Here is a 20,586-nt window from a genome sequence, read left to right on the forward strand (position 1 = left end):
CAATGGGAGGGGGCTCTCGCCCCGCCCCGGAAGCGACTCTTGCCCAGGCAGCTGCTGCCACAACATGGAGTCACCGGTAAGCGCTCGGGTCCGCCGCGTTCCCACAACGCCCCGCGGCGGGCCCGCTCCAGGGGGGCTCGCGGGCGGGGTCCCGCGCTGGGGCCGCAGCCCGGGAGCCGCGAGGCGGGGCCTCAGCGCCCCCAGCCCCGCTGACGGGGCCGCCGCGTGTCGCGCGCAGGTGCTGACGGACCCGGAGGACATCGCGGCGCTGTACCGCCAGCTGAGCCAGCTGCCCGCGCTCGGCACCGCCTGCCTGGGGCCGGAGCTCACGACCCAGTACGGCGGCAAGTACTGCAACGTCTACGCAGGTACCGCGGCCGCGGCACCGGGCCGGCTCCGATGGCCGCCGCCCGCCTGCCTTGAGTTCAAGGTGCAGCCCGGCCCCCGCCCCGCCCCCTCGCCTTTGGGCATCTTGAGGGCTGCGGCTCGTGGCAGTCAGAGGGGTAGCCCCGTGCTCACATGCATGTGACCCCCGCATGTGGCTCAGCCCCGCGCCCAGCCCCCTCGTGCCTCCTGCCTGTCCACCTCTGTGCTGCCCAGGGCACCTTGTGTGGTGCCAGTGTATGGCCCCTGCTGGGAAGGGCACTCCTACCCCCACCTCACAGCGGGATGTTGAGACACAGGAAGGGGCTGGGGACTGACTGGCCAGACCCTAATGGCACAGGGAACTGCTAAGGCTTGAAAATCAAGGTCTGATTTCCCCAAGGCCGTGCAGAGGGGTTGAGGCAGCTGCAGGAATTGGACCCAGGTCTCAGGCCCAGTCCTATCTGGTGGCAGTAGGCGGGCCTGCTTCCAGATGGCATGGGCACTTGGGCCCCATGGGATCTCTGTCCTCACGTGCTCTGTGTCACACAGAGGTGAGAATTGGGACCCAGCACAGCAGAATGGGGGCATCTGGGAGCAGCTGTATTATCTGGTTTCTTCCTTGGTGCATGAAGATGGTACAGGGGGGAAGAATTGGTGCCCCTGGGTGGCAGCTAAATTTGTTCCCCTTCTAGAGTGGTCTCAGCGGGACTTGGAGAGAGCCGAGAGTGTGAAGTTCTGCCGTCAGTACCTTGTCTTCCATGACAGCAAAACCATCGTGTACTCGGGCCCCTCGGGTGCCTGCACCGAGATAAAGGGCGAGTGAGTCTGCACTGCCTGCTAGTAGTGTTCCCCATCAGCAGCTGTCATGTCCCCAAGGCTTGGCTGGGAGCTACTGTCTCCCTTACTCAAGCCTGACTGGAACGATGGCGAAGGGCTGTCTTGCCTGGGCTCTGGGGGCTTTGAGCAGCTAGTGAGTAGTTCGGGCAGTATTGTTGCCTGCCCCTGCCCTGATCACTGTTCCAGGAGTGCCAGTGGCAGGGATGGACACTTGATGCATCTGGCCCCATGCCTGAAAGAGGGCCCCTTCTAGGGTGGGTAGGGGTTGGATAGGGCTGTTTCCAGGGGGCCTCACAGCCCCATTGGGAGCCACCGTATCCTTGCCCAGCCCTGAAACCCCCAACCTGGTCCTGTTCACAGAACATCTCGAGAGTAGCTCCAGGAGTTCTGCTACCAGGCTTTCCTATGCAGCAACTGCCCCTGGCTCTCACCCTTTACTGCATTGCCTGGTATCTCCTGCTGTGCCACCTCAGGCAGAGGGCTAGTGCAGGCTCACTGATCACATCTCTGAGAGGGGTGTGCTCAGTACCGGAGCCCCTTGGTGCCTCCTTGCCCTTCTGGTAATGGGGCTGGTCTACCTTTCAGGCTGCTGAGTAGAGAGTCACCCAGTGGGACACTGAAAGCCGTCCTAAGAAAGGCCAGCAACAGCAAAGGCGAGGAGAAGCAGTTCTTGGAAGTGAGTCCATCCATCTGGCTGCTGGAGGAGACCAGGGGGCCTCAGTCATTTACAACTAGATACCATGTGTCTGCATTAACCTTGCTTGGCCCTTTCAGAAGAGCCAGACAGGACCTGGTGCTAGTAGCTCTCAGGAGAAAGGGCAGACTTTCATTTGACCTCCAAGCTGCTTGCTGCCCTTTTTCTAGATTCCTGGCAGACTCCCACCTGTGGCTCCATACCTTATGCTTGCTCCAAACCCCATACCTGATTGGCTTGGATCCCTTTCCCTGCATACCTGCCAGGCAGCTGGGTATGGATCTTTGCCCGACAGCATCAGTCAGGCACGGGCTTCTGCCATGCTTGGATCCCATGATTAGGACCCGCCCCAGTACAGCTCAGTGAGGCCTGCCTTCTGATGAGAGGCAGGGCCCAGAGCGAACACTGAGCGTTGGATATCCACACTCATTTTCTTGCCAGGCACAGTGGGGCTGACCCAGAGGGGTCTGTAGGGTATCAGCTTCAGCTCCAGCTCCCTGCTGTACAGCTAACAAAGCTGTCTCTGGTTTCTGTTGTACCTGTTCCATCAGAATGGTCCCCACAACTATCTGAATATCCCAGAGGTGATGGCTCCCACCCTGTTGAAATTCCAGAGGTCAGGGCTTACCTGCATCCAGCAGAGTGGCATCAAGTCAGTTTTAAAAGGCATCTGCCGTGGACACACTGCAGCTGGGAAAGCCAGTAATTCTTAGGCTGATGCATGGCTCCCCAAGGAGGGTGACTGGATGCCTTGGTTCCTGATGTCTCTGAGGGTTAGAATCACAGGTTGCAGGGCTTCATCTCTTGACATCTCTGTAATCTCAGATCTGGGATCAGAATCGCAAAGTGAAGAGCATCAACTTGACAGGACTGGAGAAACATGGCAGCATCTACGAAGATGGTGAGCAGGCTCACTGTGGGGGATCCCTGGGTTCCTGGGAGCCCCTTCTCTCTGAAGTGGAGGTAGGGGTGTAGTAGTATATTTACAGGGCCACTGGGCTGGTAGCAAAGGTATATGAGTAACAAAGGAGGGAAAGGTTGGTCCTAGACCCTGGGGCTGGCTGAGTAGTAGAATGGCATACCTGGGGCTGACTGGTAAGGTAGGGGTAGGCCCTTGAGGCATTATACTGGATGTGCTGGGCCATAGTGCCTGTCCATGTCTGACCTATGTTTTTGCAGATCAGTTTGGCTGCCTAGCCTGGTCGCACTCAGAGACCCATCTTCTGTATGTGGCGGAGAAGAAACGCCCAAAGACTGAGTCCTTCTTCCAGAGTAAGGCACCTGAACTCAGCAGCACAGCTGAGGAAGAGGACGCAGTGTCGAGGCCTGAGAAACAAGACAAAGCCCTCAAGGTGCGCAGGGGTTGGGTAGATCTTGAGGAACTGGAGTGATGTGCGACACAGCTTAGGGACACAGGTGTAGCAGGGCTGGGCCCAGGGGCAGCTGCATGCTTCCTGCCCCACTCCAGCCACTCAAGATGCCCTCCTTTTCCTCTCGCCTGTTATGCCTTGATGGAACTATTTCTTTTCGTAAAAAGGGAGGCTGCCCCAAGGTTGCAGAGCAAACCCTAGCTTATTCTTAGTCAGCAGGTCCATCTTGTACCCTGCTGACCTTAGTCAAGCCCCCCTGGCTCCATCAGTCTCTCCACGTACCCACTGCCTTAAGGGCTATTTGTGACCTTCAACCCCTACAGCCATTCCCATGCCTCACAGATGTTACTTCAAGTTGTCCACTGGATCCTCTGGTCCCTCTGTCACACTCCCATCAAACTGCCAGGCCCCTGGCCCTAATCCCTCCCCAGGCTTTCACCCTCTGCTTAAACCTGTTCTGGCCCCAGCCTTCTCTCTGGCCCCTGACCTTGTAAAGCAGCTGTAGCCCTATATTAGTCCTCTGGGTCCCTGATCCCAGGCTGAGCTGCTTCTACTACACCAGTCTTTTTTTCTGGGCCCAAGGCTCTGGCCCTTTCAGCTTAAGGCTGCTGTGTCAGCCAGGCAGTTCAGGATCTCCTCTGTCTGTTGCCTGCAAGGCCAGACTGACCATGTGGCCTAAGGTACTGGTTTTGTGTTCCTCCAAAGCTCCACCCCTTCCTGTCAGGTAGCTCTCCAGCCATCCACAGGAGTTTCCATTTTGGCTTGATGATGAGCATGCCCTTCTCTGCCCTGGCTTAGCTCATTTGCTTGTTTCTCTTTGTTTCTGGGCTGCCTAGATGTCTGCCCCCTGTGCAACTTGTGCACCTAGCTCCTGGAATAGTCACTCCTTAGTGGTAGCCCCTATCTCTATGGTTACTAGTCTTCCTGCTTTCTAGCAGCTAGCTGTCCAGTGGCTAGCCTGCTTCCTAGCTGCTGGCCCCCACACAGCCAGCTTAACCTGCCGAAGCATCCCTTAAAGTAACAGGCTTCCTTTTACAACAGGAAATCCAAATTTATCTCCTACACTCACAAAGTGCTCTGTTGGTCTTGAGCACTGGGTTGACTTTTCGGGGCAGGGGAGTAGTCATTCTTTTCTCTTCTGTACTATGTTTACTTTGTTCAATGTGGGCTCTATGTTGCTTTAAGGGATGCTTCAGCCATACAGATAAGTCAGCTTTGCCAAAACCTCCTGGGTGTGACTTGTTCCTAGAGCAGGACTACTGAGCCCTGCCAGGCCTGTACTGTTACTAGGATCCTATGTTCTGGAGGGCACAAGACTTAAAAGCTATGACTCAGTGGGCCTGGGCCATGACATGGCCTGTGCTGGTACCAGGGTGGCATGGGCATTTTGGGCAACTCATAAAATTTTGTGTTCTAGGGGGAGCAGTTTGTGTACCATGAGGACTGGGGCGAGGCACTGAGCGGCAAGAGTGTCCCTGCCCTATGCGTGCTGGACATTGAGAGCAGCAACGTCTCTGTGCTGGAAGGTGTCCCAGACCACATCTCCCCTGGACAGGTCAGCATGAGGATCGGGGAAGCAGCTGGATAGGGAGAGGCTGGTGAGCAGGGTCATGTCACTGCAACCCAACACCTCCCCTGCTGAGTAGCTGTAGGGAGCATACAGATGCCAGCAGCTAGAAGCACCCAAAGAGCCCTCTCTTCTCCTTTCCCCTTCGCACCCTGTCTGGCACCCATGAGGAGTTGAAGCATAACAATAAGGTAATCTGGATCCAAGACCCCCTCATCACCAGAGTAGTGATGGATTCCAGGCTCAGTTCCTGTCTTGCATGTAGGGCAGGTGTCAGACTCTTCAGCTCTGTGGATGTGTTTCTGTACTTCATTTTTATATAAGTGGTTGAAAGGGGGCTACAACTCACACAAAGTCAGCAATGCAAGACTGTGGCAAAAAAGGCAATATCATGCATGAACAGGAGAGTTGTGTATATATAATGTGAGGGGTCGTTGTTCTACTGTGCTTAGCACCAGTGAGGCCTCAACTGGAGTCCTGTGTCCCATTTGGAATACTGAGTTGCAGTGAAGATGGTGAGAAACAGGAGACTGTCTAACAAAGAAGGATAAGAATGCTACAACATTTGAGAACATGCCCCAAGGGCAAAGATGGAAGTGACTGGGTTTGTTTGATATAGGCAAGAGAAGGTTGATGGGGCTAGGGACATGAGAACAGCCTTCCAATATATACAGGGTTGTTATAAAGGAAACAGTTCTGTGAGGGTGTTGGGCAGAAGGCAGGGCAGGGTGCCAATGTAAAGACCAACTGGTTCGGAGAGAAATGAGCTTTTCTGTAAGCAACAGTGTACTCCATCAGATACTAATAAGGATGCTTTGTCAGATGCTAGCATCTGATGAAGTAGGCTGTCACCTATGAAAGGTTATGTCTCTGAACCAGTTAGTCTCTAAATTGTCATCCTGCTGTCTCTTCTGTTTTCTTCTCCCAGTTTCTTTCCAGTGTCCTTCTAGGTCCCAGCTATTTCACTTATGCTGTCTGATGCTTTCCTGCTTTGTCCCACAGGCCTTCTGGTCCCCCGGTGACACTGGTGTGGTCTTCACAGGCTGGTGGCACGAACCCTTCCGTCTGGGGCTGCGGCACTGCACCAACCGCAGGTGAGAGCCCTGTGGCACCCCTCAACATAAACCTAGCCATGGCTTGCAGCAAACTACACACTAGGTACTGGGGAAAGGGACCTACCTGCGTGCTACATCTGCAGCAGGAGCCAGAGTGTTGCTGGTTGTAGAAGCATCTCCACCAGCATTCAGCTGAGCCCTCAAGTCCTACTAGGGCATGCTATGGCTCTTGAGCTGGGTGACTTTTCTCCACTGCCCTTCAGGCTGGCAAGCAGCAGTTCTCATGGGCAGATGGCTTGTCTAGTGCAAGGCTGGCACTAGTGAGGGGCCACTGGGCAGAGCCTGGAATCCAGGCCTGTGATTGTGGTGCCCATTAATTGTAGGGATGCAGCTAAAGCAAGGGTGAGTTTTGGGTGCCTGGCACAGCCCCTTGCTGCTAAGGGAAGGTGCGCTCAGGCCCTTTCCATGATGACTTCTGTGATCCCATTTGCAGATCAGCACTGTTCTATGTGGACCTCAGAAGGGGGTGCTGTGGTGAGTGATGTTCTCCTTGTGCTGCTTTCCAAGCTTTGCCTTTTCTCTTGGCCCACAACCTGTCTGCCTGCCTCCTTTTCTTCTGTTGCAGAGCTGCTGTCTAATGACACCAAGGCTGTATGGTCCCCACGCCTCAGTCCTGACCAGTGCCGCATCATCTATCTGGAGAACAATGCACTTGGGCCCCATCAGCAATGCAGCCGCCTTTGTATGGTGAGTGGTGTGACACCAACCGGGGGGTGCCTGCACCAGGGACCCAAGGCAGGGGAGTGGCAGTAATGCCTGCCAGAGCCAACCCTGGCCATCATCTTGCCCCGTGGGGCAGTTGTTCCTGGGCACCCCAGAAGTCTCTGCTAGCCCACCAGAATAGCAGTGTGGCTGGAGCCAGTAGCCAAGAATTCTGACCACGCTGTCAGTGTGAGTGGCTTGGGAGGCATCACCATAGCAGAGTAGACAGTATCCCATGGTGAGTGTGAGAGCTGAGGCAGCATATCTTAGCAGAGCCCCGCCTCCCTTCAGTGCTGCCTGGAAGTTAGTCATGCTTGGGCATCTCATCCACCTTCCCTGACAGAATGGCGTGTGTGTCTGCCTAGGGCCAGCATTGGGTCAGCTATCTAGGGTACCAGCTGGGCTTCAGTTCCTGGGGAGGAGAGCTCTGTCAAAGCAGAAATAAGAGTAGAGCCCTGTAGGTACTGCCTGACTGCCTTGTGTTGCTATCTTTTGCAGTATGACTGGTACACAAAACAAACCTCCACTGTGCTAGAGGTTGTGCCTCGGCAGAGCCAGGGTAAGTAGCTGACTGGAGGCAGGGAAGGGCCCAGGTAGCTAAAAAGTGGGGACGATGGAGTACCCAGAAATTAGGCTCAGCAAGTGCAAGGTGGCATGTAAGCAGTGTCTGCTTAGGCAGCAAGAAGAGGTGCTTTCTGTCAGGAATGAAGGCCAATGGCAAGGCTGTATGTGGGGAACCCAGGCTGGGGCAGCAAGGCAAAGCTGTGCACATGGGGAAGGGGTCAGATTCAAGCTGAGTGGCATACCTTGCTTCCCAGGGCTTGCCACTGAGACCTAGTGGTCTGTGCTCTCTCTGGCAGAGATCGGGCTCTCTCTTCGCAGGTGTATTCCCAGGGATCTACTGCACAGCACTGCCTGAGATGTGTTGGGCAGCTGACAGCCGGCGGGTTGTGTTAGACACAGCACAGCGCAGCCAGCAGGTAAGAGGGCAGGGGCTGGCAAGGGCCAGAGCTCAGCTCCTGGATCAAGATGGTTAAAAATCAACGATTTAAAAAAAAAAAAAAATCGAAAGATCAGATTTTTAAGAAAATTTAAATCAGTTTTTTTTATTTAATTGTATTTTTAAATTCTTTTTGTTAAGATGCTTTTTTAAAAAAAAAAATCTACATTAAAGATCATTTTAATTTAAGATATGTTAGCACTCAAAGGTATCACCATGGAATAGGGATTGTAACGTCTAACATATTCATGTTAAATTTTTTAGAAAAGTTTTATAAATAGGTCACAATGGGCCATGGACTATATTAGGGGCCTAATCTTATGGGGTTCCCAGAGGCTCCTCTGTATAGATTAGTAAAGATTAAAGAAAACCACTCTACCCAGTGGGACTCAGTGCTCAGTCTAGAAGATCTCATTAAGCATTTCTGTGATGCTTAGTTTCAGTTTTGTCTCTCCAGAAATAACATCCTTGTTAATAGCAGCATATGGAGATGATAGATAACAGACCTGCTTATCTATCCATCAGCCCTATTGTCTCTCTGCAAGTTTGTGTACACAGAGTCACGCCCTTGCCTCTCTCTAAAAGTGGAAAGTTTCAAGAACTTAAATGAATGTAGGGGATTGTTGGGGGTGGAGTAGATCTGGACAAGGGAGATGAGTCTGGTGGGAAGTCTTGTGGGATGTTTCTGAATACAGCCTCACCATTGATTTGAGATCTAGTGAGGGAATGGTATAGTAGAAGGGAAAACCTATTATGGCATCCGGCTTGGAAGGCTGTACGAGAGACCCTGTTGGGGAATATTTTAATGAAGATTATATCAAACAACAAGAAAGCAATTTTTGTAGAAAACAACAGTGATTTAAATTGAGGCTTCCCGACCAGTGATTTAGATCAATTCCACTTTGTCCCAGATGAACTGCTGTACCCATACGGGTTTCCCCCTCCCCTCACTGGGGTACATTCGCCTCCAGAGTGTCAGGCCATCCTGCCCATTGCAGGCCAGCAGTGGTCCAGGGGAGCCAGGTGTCTATTCTGTCCCCTGCAGGGGGCAATGCAGGGATATGAGCGGCCTGAAGAAGCTCTGCCCTTTGGTGTTCCCTCTAGGACCTGTTTGTTGTGGACACGCAGACCAGCAGTGTGCATTGCCTGACAGCTGGTAAGTACTGGCAGCCCTGCAGCCACTTTGCAGGCCCTTCTGTTCCCTGCCTCTGGAGATACTGGGGGTCCTGCATGTTCCTACAGGACTGGGCAGCAGCCACTGCCCCAGATCCCTCCTGTTCTGGCCAGTGACTTAAGTGCACTCCCAGCACCAAGCAGGCTCCATAGGCTGTGACATCTTTTCTCTTCCCGCCTGCAGATGCTCCCCCAGGGAGCTGGACACTCCTTACTATCAACCGGGATCTTCTAGTGGCCAAGTTCTCGACCCCAAGCTGCCCTCCAACTCTGGTAAGGGGCAATTCAGGATCGGGGAGAAGGGGCACTGGGCTGGAACCAGTCTCCCCTGTGCACCAGCCCTGAGCCTGCTACAGTAGTGAGAGCTTTCCAGTTGCCTCCACCTCCAGACAGTGTCCCAACGCATCACCCAACTATACTGCTCTCAAGGAGCACAGGGCCAGATGTTGCAGGTCATCATTGAGAACATCACTGGAGCTCTGGGTGGCTGTGCCAGTCATCACTGTCAGTTTTAGCCTTCAGCTCATGTCAGATGCTGTCTTTTCCTACCTACACCAAAGGAAGCTGTCACCAAAGGTTGTGCCCACTTTGTCCTCTCTGTGGGGCTCTCCAGAGAGCATCTTGCCCCAGCCCTCAGCAATGTAGCACCCCTGGTGATAGAAGAACAGCATGTGTGCTGGTGCCAGTGCTTCTGATGCTATTGATGTTCCCTTGTAGAAGGTGGGCTTCCTTCCTAGTGTTGGCCAAGAGGCCCAGGTGAGCTGGGTCTGTCTGGAAGATGCTGCCCCCTTGTCAGACATCAGCTGGGTCATCCAGTCCCTGCAGCCTCCTTCAGAGCAGGAAAACCCTCAGTATGGTGAGTACAAGGGCAGGAGGGGCAGAGCCATGAGCACAAGCTTAGCTGGGGACCTGGGAGGGAGCTCCTTGTCTGGGCTTGGCAAGCACTGTAGATCCCAGCCTTGTCATTGTTAATGACTGCCAACCTTTCTTCTCTCTCTTTCTCCCCAACCCAACCCCTTTGCAGAGGGTCTTGATTTTGAAGCCATCCTTTTGCGGCCCAGCCAGATGGCCAGCACAAACAAGCCACCTCTTGTGGTTGTACCCCATGGTAAGCCCCCTCCTCCCCACCACACTGGCAGCACTGCCACCTCTGCCACCTCTTCTTGCAGGCCCTGTAGGGCTCACCTCTGCTTCCCGTTTGTAGGAGGTCCTCATTCAGTCTTTGTGGCCAGCTGGATGCTGTACCCAGCAGTGCTCTGCAGGATGGGCTTTGCTGTGCTTCTGGGTGAGTCCCACTTACTGCCAAAGAATCATGTGGCAGTGGCATAGGGTTGAAGGCTGGCAACATGATGGGAGGTGGGCACAGATAGCTGCCCCAGATTGGGCCTGAATTGGGCTATCACAGACTACTTAACATGGACCAGTGGTGCTGGAGCCTACTTAGTGGATGCTGTGAACTCTCTCTCATCCTAGCTAAATTGCCCTGGGGAGGTTCTGCTGGGTTAGGGTTCACTCCAAGGGATGCCCTAGGGAAAGGCAGAGGCTCTCAAGTGCCACAGTGCCAGGAGTTCATGCAACCCACTTCTAGTGAAGTACCAGACTCTTGGACAGAGACTGGAGGCACAGCAGCTGGTAGGCAGCAGCTATGCATTTGGTGTGCACAGTTGTAGGGAGGGGCTGATGGAATGGAGACACAACCACTGGGGCAGCTCTCAAGGCACTTAATATGTGAGGTTTGCCCTGGCAGTGCTAGGTCAAGGCAGAGGGTAGGGAGGTCACAGGGACAGAACCTGGAGCCTACCCATCCTGCAGCATAGGTACCACTCCTACCCCACATAAAGACTAGGCCACTATGCCACTTGAAGGGCAGAATCTCCAGCAGAGGCAGTCCCCATCCCCCCACATACCAGCCTGTCGCCTGCTGTTGTGCTCAGTGGCAGACAGACACTTTGGGGAGTGTCTTTGGGGATTGCCTGAGGTGGGGGCAAGGGACTTACAGTGACAGTGCTCTCTGTTCTAGTGAACTACCGGGGCTCGCTAGGCTTCGGCCAGGACAACATCGCTTCCCTGCCAGGCAATGTGGGCAGCCAGGATGTACAAGATGTACAGGTACAGGCCACAAAGCTGAGTACCACCATGCAGCTTGCACCCTTAAGAAGCTGGGGCCACAACTCTGAGATCCTCCCTGCAACCCTGTGGGCCATCGCTGTGATCCTTTGCCTGGGGGAAAGTTCTGTCTAGTTAATCCCTAGGGAACAGCGGGGGTAACCTCTGCCAGTCACCTGATAGGGATCTGGGCCATGTGCTCTTCAACCAAGTGAGCTATCTGTTCCCCTGCCCCAACCTTGCTTAGCCAGTTATACCCCTCCCTATTCCCTCTCCACCCCTGCCTCTCCTGACCTGACCCTGAACAACCCTGCTTGCCCCTCTTGCTCCTTGCCCTGCTGGGCTGCGGGCACTCCTGCTGCCCCTCCCAACTGTCTGTTCTCATCCCGCTGCAGCACTGTGTGGAACGGGTATTACAGGAAGAGCCACTGGACTCAACCCGGGTAGCCCTGGTGGGTGGTTCACATGGGGGCTTCCTTGCTTGCCATCTCATTGGCCAGTACCCAGGCACCTACCAGGCTTGTGTCGTTCGAAACCCAGTTGTCAATATGGCCTCCATGATCAGCTGCACTGACATCCCAGACTGGTGAGTGCCTCAGGCCTGAATCACAGCCCCTGACTGCACCCAGCCCCTGCCCCCCTATGCCCTCAGTGAAATTGGGCCTCGGCTTCTTCCACAGGTGCCTGACTGAAGCTGGCTTTTTCTTCACACCCACCACCCTCCCAAATGCTGCCCACTGGACGGAGATGCTGCACAAGTCTCCCATGCAGTATGTTGACAAGGTAAGACTGCGTTACTCTTCTTCCTCTCCCAGAGTTGGACCCCTAGTGCTGGCTGTGGGACCCAGGTTCTGATTCACTCCCCTTCCAGGTCCAGACCCCTGTGCTTCTGATGCTGGGAGAAGATGACAAGCGAGTCCCTCCAAAACAGGGGCTGGAGTATTACCATGCCCTTAAAGCCAGGGGTGTCCCCACCCGGTGAGCAGGTCACAGGGAGGGGCCCAGGGATTGTTGGGAACAGCTTGGAGGCTTGTGGGCAGCATGGACAGGGACAGAATTTGTACCTGGGTTTGCCAGGGGGCAGTTTGGATTGCACAGCAGGGACTGATGGACACGTGTTTGAACAGGGTGGCTGGGTTTGGACTAGAGCCAAGAGTGAAGGTGGGGGGCCATGTGTGGGGTGGGCTGGTGTTTCGCTGGCATCATGGAGGAACTGGTCAGGTCTGAGACGAGACGAATGAAGGGTTTGCTTCACTTGGGAGCTGGACTGTATGTCCAGCTACAGGGCAAGTGGTTAGAGATCCCTTGGAGATGGTTGGAGCAGACTGAAGGCCCTTATTAATTCCCATTTCTTCCTCCAGACTGCTGTGGTACCCAGGGAACAACCATGCACTCTCTGGCGTGGAGGCCGAGGCTGATGGCTTCATGAACATGGCACTGTGGCTGATAAAGCACCTTAAGTGCTGACTGTAGGCACCTGTACCCTGCCCTGCAGGGGATGCTGCTGTGCACTGCACCCCCACCTAATGCTGTAACCCCCTGTTAATAAACAGTACAGCTGAGCTAGCCTCTGCCTCACTTTCATCCCTAGGGCGCAGCCTGCATGGCTTCTATTACCAGATGTGAAGGGGCTAAGGACCCCAATGTCAGCTGACCTCTGCCACCCTGTGCCCTTGGCACCATCCCACTTGAGAACAGCAGGCAGGGCTGGGAGAGCCATGGGCTACAAATAGACAGGTGCTTCTTCCTTTTGGGAAGGCCTTTAAAGCACTGGGACAAGAGAAAAAGGAGCCCTGCACCCTTGGGCAATAGCAGTGCTCTCTAAATACAGGAATGAGGGACTCTGCTGTGCAGGTCTACTGCCACCTTGTAGTCCAAGTCATAATCCCCCCCTCCCATGTATCTAGCACTGTTCCTGCTCCCATCATTGCTTCCAGCAAAACTATGTCTGATAGGGTACCCTTTGCCCAGCCCACCTGTCAGTGAAGTTGGCAGTTATGCCCTGTGAAGCCCTTTTGCACCAGAGAGTGATTCTCTGCCCCGTGGCACAGTTGGCCGTCACAGGAGATGGTACTTCGCTAGTGTCCTATTTACTGAACACTCTGCTGCTTTTAAATAGGACACATGGCGCTGCCCATGCTCCTGATTATTGATGCTTTCTATTCTCAGACTGTTCCAAGTTGCTTACAAATTTGTCATACTAACTGCTCCACCAGGAGCCACATGAGAGCAGATGGAACGAGAAAGAGACTGAAGGGATGGCCAGAAGGATCTGTAACTGCAGGAGCATGCTGTCTACACTCCAGTTTCTCAGCAAGAGAGAACAGCTTACTGATCAAATCTGTTTCAGTCCTCTCTAGCCACAGGCGCAAGTGAAGGCTCAGCCATCTACTGCTGCCAAGCATCCCAGGAGCTCAGCTGGAGTGCCCCAGGCTGTGCTTGCATGGATCCTCCTGGAAAGGACAGGGATGGGGGTTGCTAGTGTGCTCCAGCAGGGAGGACAGGCTTTTGTGAGAATGGCAAGAAACTGCCCATGACAAGCACATCCTTGTACCCAAAGTTCAGGACAGAATGGATTTGAGACTGCCCTGAGGGAGATGAATTCCATAGTAGTTCAGAAAAGGAAAAAAACCTGTAGGGAGGCAGCAGGTTTAGATCCCCAGAGTCTCATCTCCCTGCTGCCACGTCCCTGTTAAGAGTTACTCAAGACAGGTGTTGCCTTGTCAAGGTGTTGCCTTGAGAGTTAACTTTCCGTTAACTCAAACAGGCTGCCTTGTGCCCCTCTGAGGAATGCAGCAGTGGGCAAAGTACAAGCCCAGCTTGGTGCTTCCCCCAAGAGCACTGTGTTTTGTGTAGCAGGGAAGATGGGCTGTGGCAGTCCAGGAAGCCCCCAAGAAGCACCTGTGGTCCACACACCGAAAGGTCTTATGGCCTGAGATCTGGCTAGGAGCAGCTGTGGCTGCAGAATAAATAGCTGTCTGATCTGCCCTGCTACCATGTACCCCTGGCCCTGCTTTGGTCCAGCAGAACAGGTTTTATGTCTCTGCACTGTGCTCCATAATATGTTGGGGCAGGATACACTTGCCCTATAAACATACCTTGTTTAGTTTAATAAAGTAGTACTTAATCACTTGCCCCGTGATCCATGCCATCTGGCCTTTGGGGCTCCCCACTGGTTTGGAAATTTGGCAGCAGAGCAGTTGCAGCAATTAACAGTCACTACTCCCCTGTTGCTAGATTTCCAAGCCCCATGAGGCTGCGTTTGGCTCCAGCAGGGCCTTTCCCACACAGCTGCAGTGGACCCCAGCCAGGCCATTTCTATGCAGGTGCATCAGGCCCTAGTTAAGCCAGTACTGCATGCCACATTGGGCCTATGGACTGAATCCAACCTAGCACCACTCATCTGAGCTATGGGGTGAAAAGATTGGGTACCACTGGGGCAGCCTCTTTTCATAATCTAATTACACCTAAGGTGTACCAGGAGAGAGGCAAGGGAGGGTATTCAAGGAGCTGGAGCAGGGCAGGAGCCGCATGGCCACCAGGGGGCTTGACAGCTGCCCCTGGGGCCCAATCTGGTCACACTGCTGTGGGGGGCAAGGCCTGCATGGGTGAGGGGAAAGCCTGGTGTTGTGTAGGTGGTGAATAGGAGGCACCAGGTCACACTGTACAGTGAGCTTTGGCAGGACAAACCAAGGATGGGAACTGGCTGAGCTGGCATGGGATAGCAATGTCTGCTCAGGTCCTTTGGCACTGAACATACCTCCTTTTATCTGGTCACCCTGGGGTCTCTGCCTTCTCTCACTGCAACAGCACCATACCCTGGGACCATCTCTAGCTGCAGCTGTGCAGCTTCTTGGCCTGGTGCCCAGCCTGCTCTGTTTGTGCTCTTCACACAGGCTCTTGGCTGCCAGCTCAGGAAGAAGTCAGAGTCATTGGTGGGGCCTGGCTCTGCTTCCATGGCCTCCGAATCAGAGCAAATGTGGGAGGTGGGAAAAGGAGGTGAACTACCAAGAAGGGGAGCCTGGTGAAAGAGTCTTGGGGGCAGGGTTGCTGTGCAGACAGGAGCCTGGGAGTCTAGACACAGGGTGGGCTTAGAGACATGGAGGGAAACAGGAACATGGGGGACGGGGCTATTGTTGTGGAGAGGTGCAGAGGCAGGTGGCAGCAGTTGCTGGGTGCAGGGAATCCAGCATCTCTGGCCTTGCCTTTTAACCCAGCAATAGGCTCCACTGCTGCTTCCACCTATGGGACCTACCTTTCTCTACACCCAGTCCCATGACAGGCTGGATGCTGTTGCTGCCTGGTAGCAGGATCTCCCCTCTGTGGTGTGCACTGTCCTTGGAGCTGGATGTGTGGTCTGTGCTTCCCACTCTACACAGGTATATTAGGGAAGGGTCATTCCCTGCACACCCTGCTCCATGGGATGCATGTTAGCCCCACAACACCTATTCCACAAAGACCCAGCCAGCAACCCCAGGGCCTGAGGGAAAAGCCCTGGGACATAATATGTCTGCCCAGGGCCAGGGGTTCACCTGTCATGACCACCTAGGGTCTGAAGTAGGTGGGGCTTCCTGCTGGCTGAAGGAGCCAAGCAGCACAGTTTCACTTACTCTCAATGCCAGAACTACAGGGAGGTCACAGTGACTGCAGTATCACTCCCCCCACCCCATCTGTCCCCCAGGTGTGCCAGAGTCCTAGAGCTCTGCTCATTCCTGCCCTTCTGCATTCGCCAAAGGGCTGGTGCTCCTTTGTGCAGCCTGGGGTTGGCATCATGAAGACAGGGCAGGATCCTGTGTACCTGAGGGCTCAAGGCTAACCTGGCACCTGCCTAACTCCTCTCCCTACAGAGTGGTGCCACCCTGACCTGGAACACCAGAAACATCTGTGGTTCAGCTGCCAGTGCAGTGTGCACCTCGCGGACAGCCTATTGACTCTGTCACCGGTAACATCATCTCCACTGATATCTGGGACCAATACATGGCATGTGCAGTACCTTGTGGCACCGTATACCCAAAGCGCCCCTGTTGCAATACTCCACTGCATCCTGCTGGTATCTCACAGCATCCTTCCTGCCTTACCATGCTGGCAGCATGGAGAAACTGCTGCCACATAAAGAGTACAGTCCTAAAAACAGGCACACTGCAGCCTATCAACCGCATGATTCCTGAGCCACAAGGAGACAGCTAATACTCATACAGTCTCAGCAGAGACTGGGACTCTCACCCTTTGCAGAAATTGGAGGTGTGAGCATGGGCTGGTGATTCCCATCAGAGGTCAAGGGGTTGTAAACCATGTCTGGGCTTTTGTCTTTGGAACTCGCTGCACTCAGCACCCCACCCTCACCCTGCTCTGTGCAGCTATGGTGGAGCTACCATTCAGGCCCTGCCACTTACGCCTGCCCTTCTTTCCCACCCTGCAGGCTGCTGAGCTGGGATTCACCCACAGGGGCACATAGAGTCATTCTCATCTGACACCAGGACTGGGGAAGAAGCAAGAGCTGCTGGAGGTAAATATCTGGAGGAAGAAGGTTAGAAGAAGGACAATGTGGTGCCTATCTTCAAGAAAGGAAGGAAAGTGCTTCCGGCAAACTACAGGCCCAACAGCCTGACCTCTATCCAGGGGAAGGTCTTAGAAAAGATTGTCAAAGAGGCCATTCTTAATGGACTGGCTGATGGCAACATCCTGAGAGATAGCCAGCATGGGTTTCATAGATTTCATAGACATCAGGGCTGGAAGGGACCTCGGGAGATCATTGAGTCCAGCCCCCTGCCCAAAGGGCAGGAAGTCAGCTGGGGTCATAGGATCCCAGCAAGATAAGCATCCAATTTACTCTTGAAGGTGTTCAATGTAGGTGCTTGAACCACCTCCGCTGGCAGACTGTTCCAGACCTCGGGGGCTCGGACAGTAAAGAAATTCGTCCTTATGTCCAGCCTGAAACGGTCTTGCAGGAGTTTGTGACCATTCGACCTCGTCATCCCTTGGGGCGCTCTGGTGAACAGACGTTCCCCCAGATCCTGGTGGTCACCCCTGATAAACTTATAGGTGGCCATCAGATCACCCCTGAGCCTGCGCTTTCCCAGGCTAAAGAGTCCCATGGCTCTCAGCCTGTCATCGTAAGATCTGTTTTCCTGACCTCTGATCATGCGCGTGGCTCTCCTCTGGACTCTCTCAAGCTTCTCCACATCCTTTTTGAATTGTGGAGCCCAAAACTGGACGCAGTACTCCAGCTGCGGCCTCACCAAGGCCGAGTACAAGGGGAGAATGATGTCCCGGGATTTGCTCGAGAAGCATCTATGGATGCAAGCCAGCATTTTGCTCACTTTACTAGCCGCAGCATCGCATTGCAGGCTCATGTTCACCTTGTGGTCAATGATGGCCCCCAAGTCTCTTTCTTCTGTAGTGCTATCCAACGTAGCACTGCCGAGCCTATAAGGGTGCTGCAGGTTTTTCCTCCCAAGGTGGAGAACCTTGCATTTTTCGGTGTTAAAAACCATCAGGTTCTCGTCTGCCCATTTGCTGAGCTGGTCCAGGTCAGCCTGGATCACCCTCCTGTCCTCTGGCGTGGATGCTTTGCCCCAAAGTTTGGTGTCATCGGCGAACTTGGCCAGTCCACTCCTGACTCCAATGTCCACATCACTAATGAAGATGTTGAACACTATGCGTCCCAGGACAGAGCCTTGAGGGACCCCACTGGTTACAGGGCACCATGATGAGTGACTGCCATCAATCACAACCCTCTGGGTCCGACCACGAAGCCAATTTCCTAGCCAGCGGATCGTGGTGGAGCCAAGGCCACAACTGGGCAGTTTGGCCAAGAGGTGATCATGGGATACCAGATCAAAAGCTTTTTTGAAGTCAAGATATATGACATCAATCTCTTCTCCCTCGTCCAGGTGATAGGTCACCTGGTCATAGAAGGAAATGAGATTGGTCAAACAAGACCTACCCGCGACAAACCGGTGCTGGCTATCCCTTAGGATGTTAGCCTGGGCCAGTCCATCAAGGATGGCCTCCTTAATAAACTTTTCTAAGATCTTCCCCAGGATAGAAGTCAGGCTAATGGGCCTGTAGTTAGCCGGATCCACTCTCCTCCCTTTCTTGAAGATCGGCACCACATTGGCCTTCTTCCAGTCTTCGGGCACTACACCAGAGCGCCAGGAGTTTTCAAAGATCCGTGCCAGGGGCTGGGCTATGACGCTCGCCAGCTCCTTGAGTACCCTGGGGTGCAGGTTGTCAGGGCCAGCTGACTTGAAGGTATTCAGCTTCTCAAGGTGTTCCTTCACGAGGTCAGCATTTATGGAGGGTAGGGGATTCCCCTCACCCAGATTTCCCTGTCCCATAGGAGGCATGGGCATCCCGTGTGACTGATGAAAGACTGACGCAAAGTACCTATTTAATAGGTTGGCTTTTTCCTGGGTGTCAGTTGTCAGTTGCCCCATCTGGTTTAGCAGGGGTCCAACATTGCCCTTGCTTTTCCTCTGGCTCCCCACATACCTGAAAAAGGACTTTTTGTTGTCCTTGATGCCTGAAGCTAGTTGGAGTTCAGTTGCAGCCTTGGCTTTCCTGGTTTGCTCCCTGCAGGACCAGACCAGCGCGGAGTAATCCTCCTTGGAGGTGAATCCCATCCTCCATCCTTTGTAGGCTTTCCTTTTTAGCCACAGTAGGTCTGCTAGGTCTCTGGAGAGCCAGGGGGGCTGCTGTGCCTTCTTGCTGCCTTTCCTCCGTGTTGGAATAGATTTAGCTTGTGCACTGAGGATCGCTTCCTTGAGAAGCAACCACTCTTCTTGAACTCCCATCTCCCTGGGGTCATGGTCCCTGAGGGCCTGACTGACTAGCCTCTTGAGCTTGTCAAAGTTGGCTTTTCTGAAGTCAAGGACTTCTGTGTTGCTGACTGACTTGCCAGCTTTACGGCGGATGGTGAAGGTGATCAGCTCGTGGTCGCTGTCACCCAACTTCCCATCAATCACTAGGTCGCCGATTAGGTCATCCCCCGTAGCCAGTACCAGGTCAAGCAGCGCTTTGCCTCTCGTTGGCCCATAGACTTCTTGAGTCAGGTAGAGGTCATCCACGCACGAGAGAAAGCTTTGCGCCTGCTCAGATTTAGCTGAGTGATCTTCCCATGAGATGTCCGGGTAATTGAAGTCACCCATGACAACCAAGGTCCTGGAGCAAGTGGCCTCAGTCAGTTCCCGGGCGAACTCCTGGTCAAGCTCGGGACTTTGAGTGGGAGGTCTGTAGTAGACTCCCACCGTTGTGTCCCCTGTGCCGAATTCCCCACGAATTTTTACCCAGAGGGTCTCTAGCTGTCCATGCCGGTCGCCGACATCAGCTTGCAGGGACATGTAGCTTTCCTTCACATAGAGAGCTACACCCCCGCCCCTTTTGGCAACACGATCCCTCCTGTACAGGGTATAGCCCTCTATCCCCGTGGTCCAGTCATGGGTGGAGTCCCACCAGGTCTCCGTTATCCCAATGACATCATATTTCTTTGCACTGAGCAGGAGGACGAGCTTGTCCTGCTTGTTGCCCAGGCTCCTGGCATTAGTGTACAGGCAGGGAAGTGTCCCCTTGGGGGCTCTTGCCTTGCCCACAGATTGTGCCAGGGCTGGGGCAGGGGTGAGCTCCCTTAAGTGCCCCCTTAAGTGCCTTGGTCCGCTGGCTTTGCAAGGGCCGTTCAGCGGGCCAGCAGGGGCAGTAGTCCCCCCATCCCCCAGCGGGCTTAGTTTAAAGCCCGGTGGAGCAGGTCAGCCAGCCTGGCTGAGAAGAGCCTCCTCCCCAGGGGAGAGAGGTGGAGGCCATCTCTTCCCAGCAGCTCGCTGCCTCTCTCTCCAAAGAGTGGGCTGTGGTCATGGAAGCCAAAGCCTTCCCGATAACACCAGCGCCGCAGTCTTTGGTTTACCGCGTGGATCCTCCTCTCCCTCCTCAGCCCATAGCCCGAGACTGGGAGGATGGACAAAAACACCACCTGAGCTCCCAGACCCCTCAGCCCCGCTCCCAACTCCCTGTAGCGCCTCATGACCTGGCTGAGGGTGCTCCGAGCCGTGTCATTGGTGCCCACATGAATAAGGAGCATGGGGTAGTGGTCTGTGGGCTGGAGGAGCTGCGGGATCCTCTCTGCAATGTCTTGGATGCGGGCCCCCGGGAAGCAGCAGACTTCCCAGGCTAAGGGGTCGGGGCAGCAAATTGCCCCCTCAGTGCCCCGCAGGATGGAGTCTCCCACAACAAACACCTTACGCTTTGTCTTGGGGAGAGCGGGGCCAGTAGCTGCGGTCGAGCCTGGGTTGCCTGCGGGAGCTGGCAACTGCGTGGGCTCTGCTGGGGCTGCAAGAGGTGCGAACCTGTTGCTAAGCTCTGGCGGGGCAGCGGCCTTGGTGCAGCGGGCCTTGGGGCCCTTGACCACCTTGGTCCATGCCCCTGACTGGGCAGAGCGGGAGGTCCCACAGTCCTCCTTAGTCGCGGAGGGAGACGGAGCTCTCCCCTGTGGCTCCCGGGGGAGAAGGGCCTGGCAGTAGGAGTCTATCTCCTGCTCACAGTCCCTGATGGCACGCAGTCTCTGGACTGTGGCCTGGAGCTCCTCCAGCTGGTGCGCCAGAGACCCCAGTAGGGAGCAGACCCCGCAAGGGGAGGGGGCCATGCTCCCGGGCCCCAGAGCCTGA

At 54.6% G+C, this 20,586-nt stretch overlaps 1 protein-coding gene across 1 annotated transcript; it reads left to right on the plus strand.

Annotated features, from left to right (window-relative positions):
* The first annotated feature begins 17 nt into the window (after positions 1-17).
* APEH (acylaminoacyl-peptide hydrolase) lies at positions 18-12,492 on the plus strand. The gene is made up of 22 exons (XM_090022462.1): positions 18-76; positions 239-368; positions 1,059-1,185; positions 1,789-1,879; positions 2,723-2,798; positions 3,077-3,249; positions 4,685-4,822; positions 5,837-5,928; positions 6,383-6,423; positions 6,515-6,636; positions 7,150-7,210; positions 7,534-7,631; positions 8,756-8,807; positions 9,009-9,097; positions 9,542-9,680; positions 9,849-9,932; positions 10,029-10,109; positions 10,845-10,933; positions 11,326-11,516; positions 11,611-11,713; positions 11,802-11,908; positions 12,292-12,492. Exons 1-22 carry the CDS (start codon positions 65-67, stop codon positions 12,395-12,397), a joined length of 2,202 nt encoding a protein of 733 aa, XP_089878588.1. The 5' UTR covers positions 18-64; the 3' UTR covers positions 12,398-12,492.
* Positions 12,493-20,586: the final 8,094 nt, after the last annotated feature.

The sequence above is a fragment of the Crocodylus siamensis genome, chromosome 11, assembly GCF_052110815.1.
Source record: "Crocodylus siamensis isolate JL-2025a chromosome 11, ASM5211081v1, whole genome shotgun sequence".
Lineage (NCBI taxonomy): Eukaryota > Metazoa > Chordata > Crocodylia > Crocodylidae > Crocodylus > Crocodylus siamensis.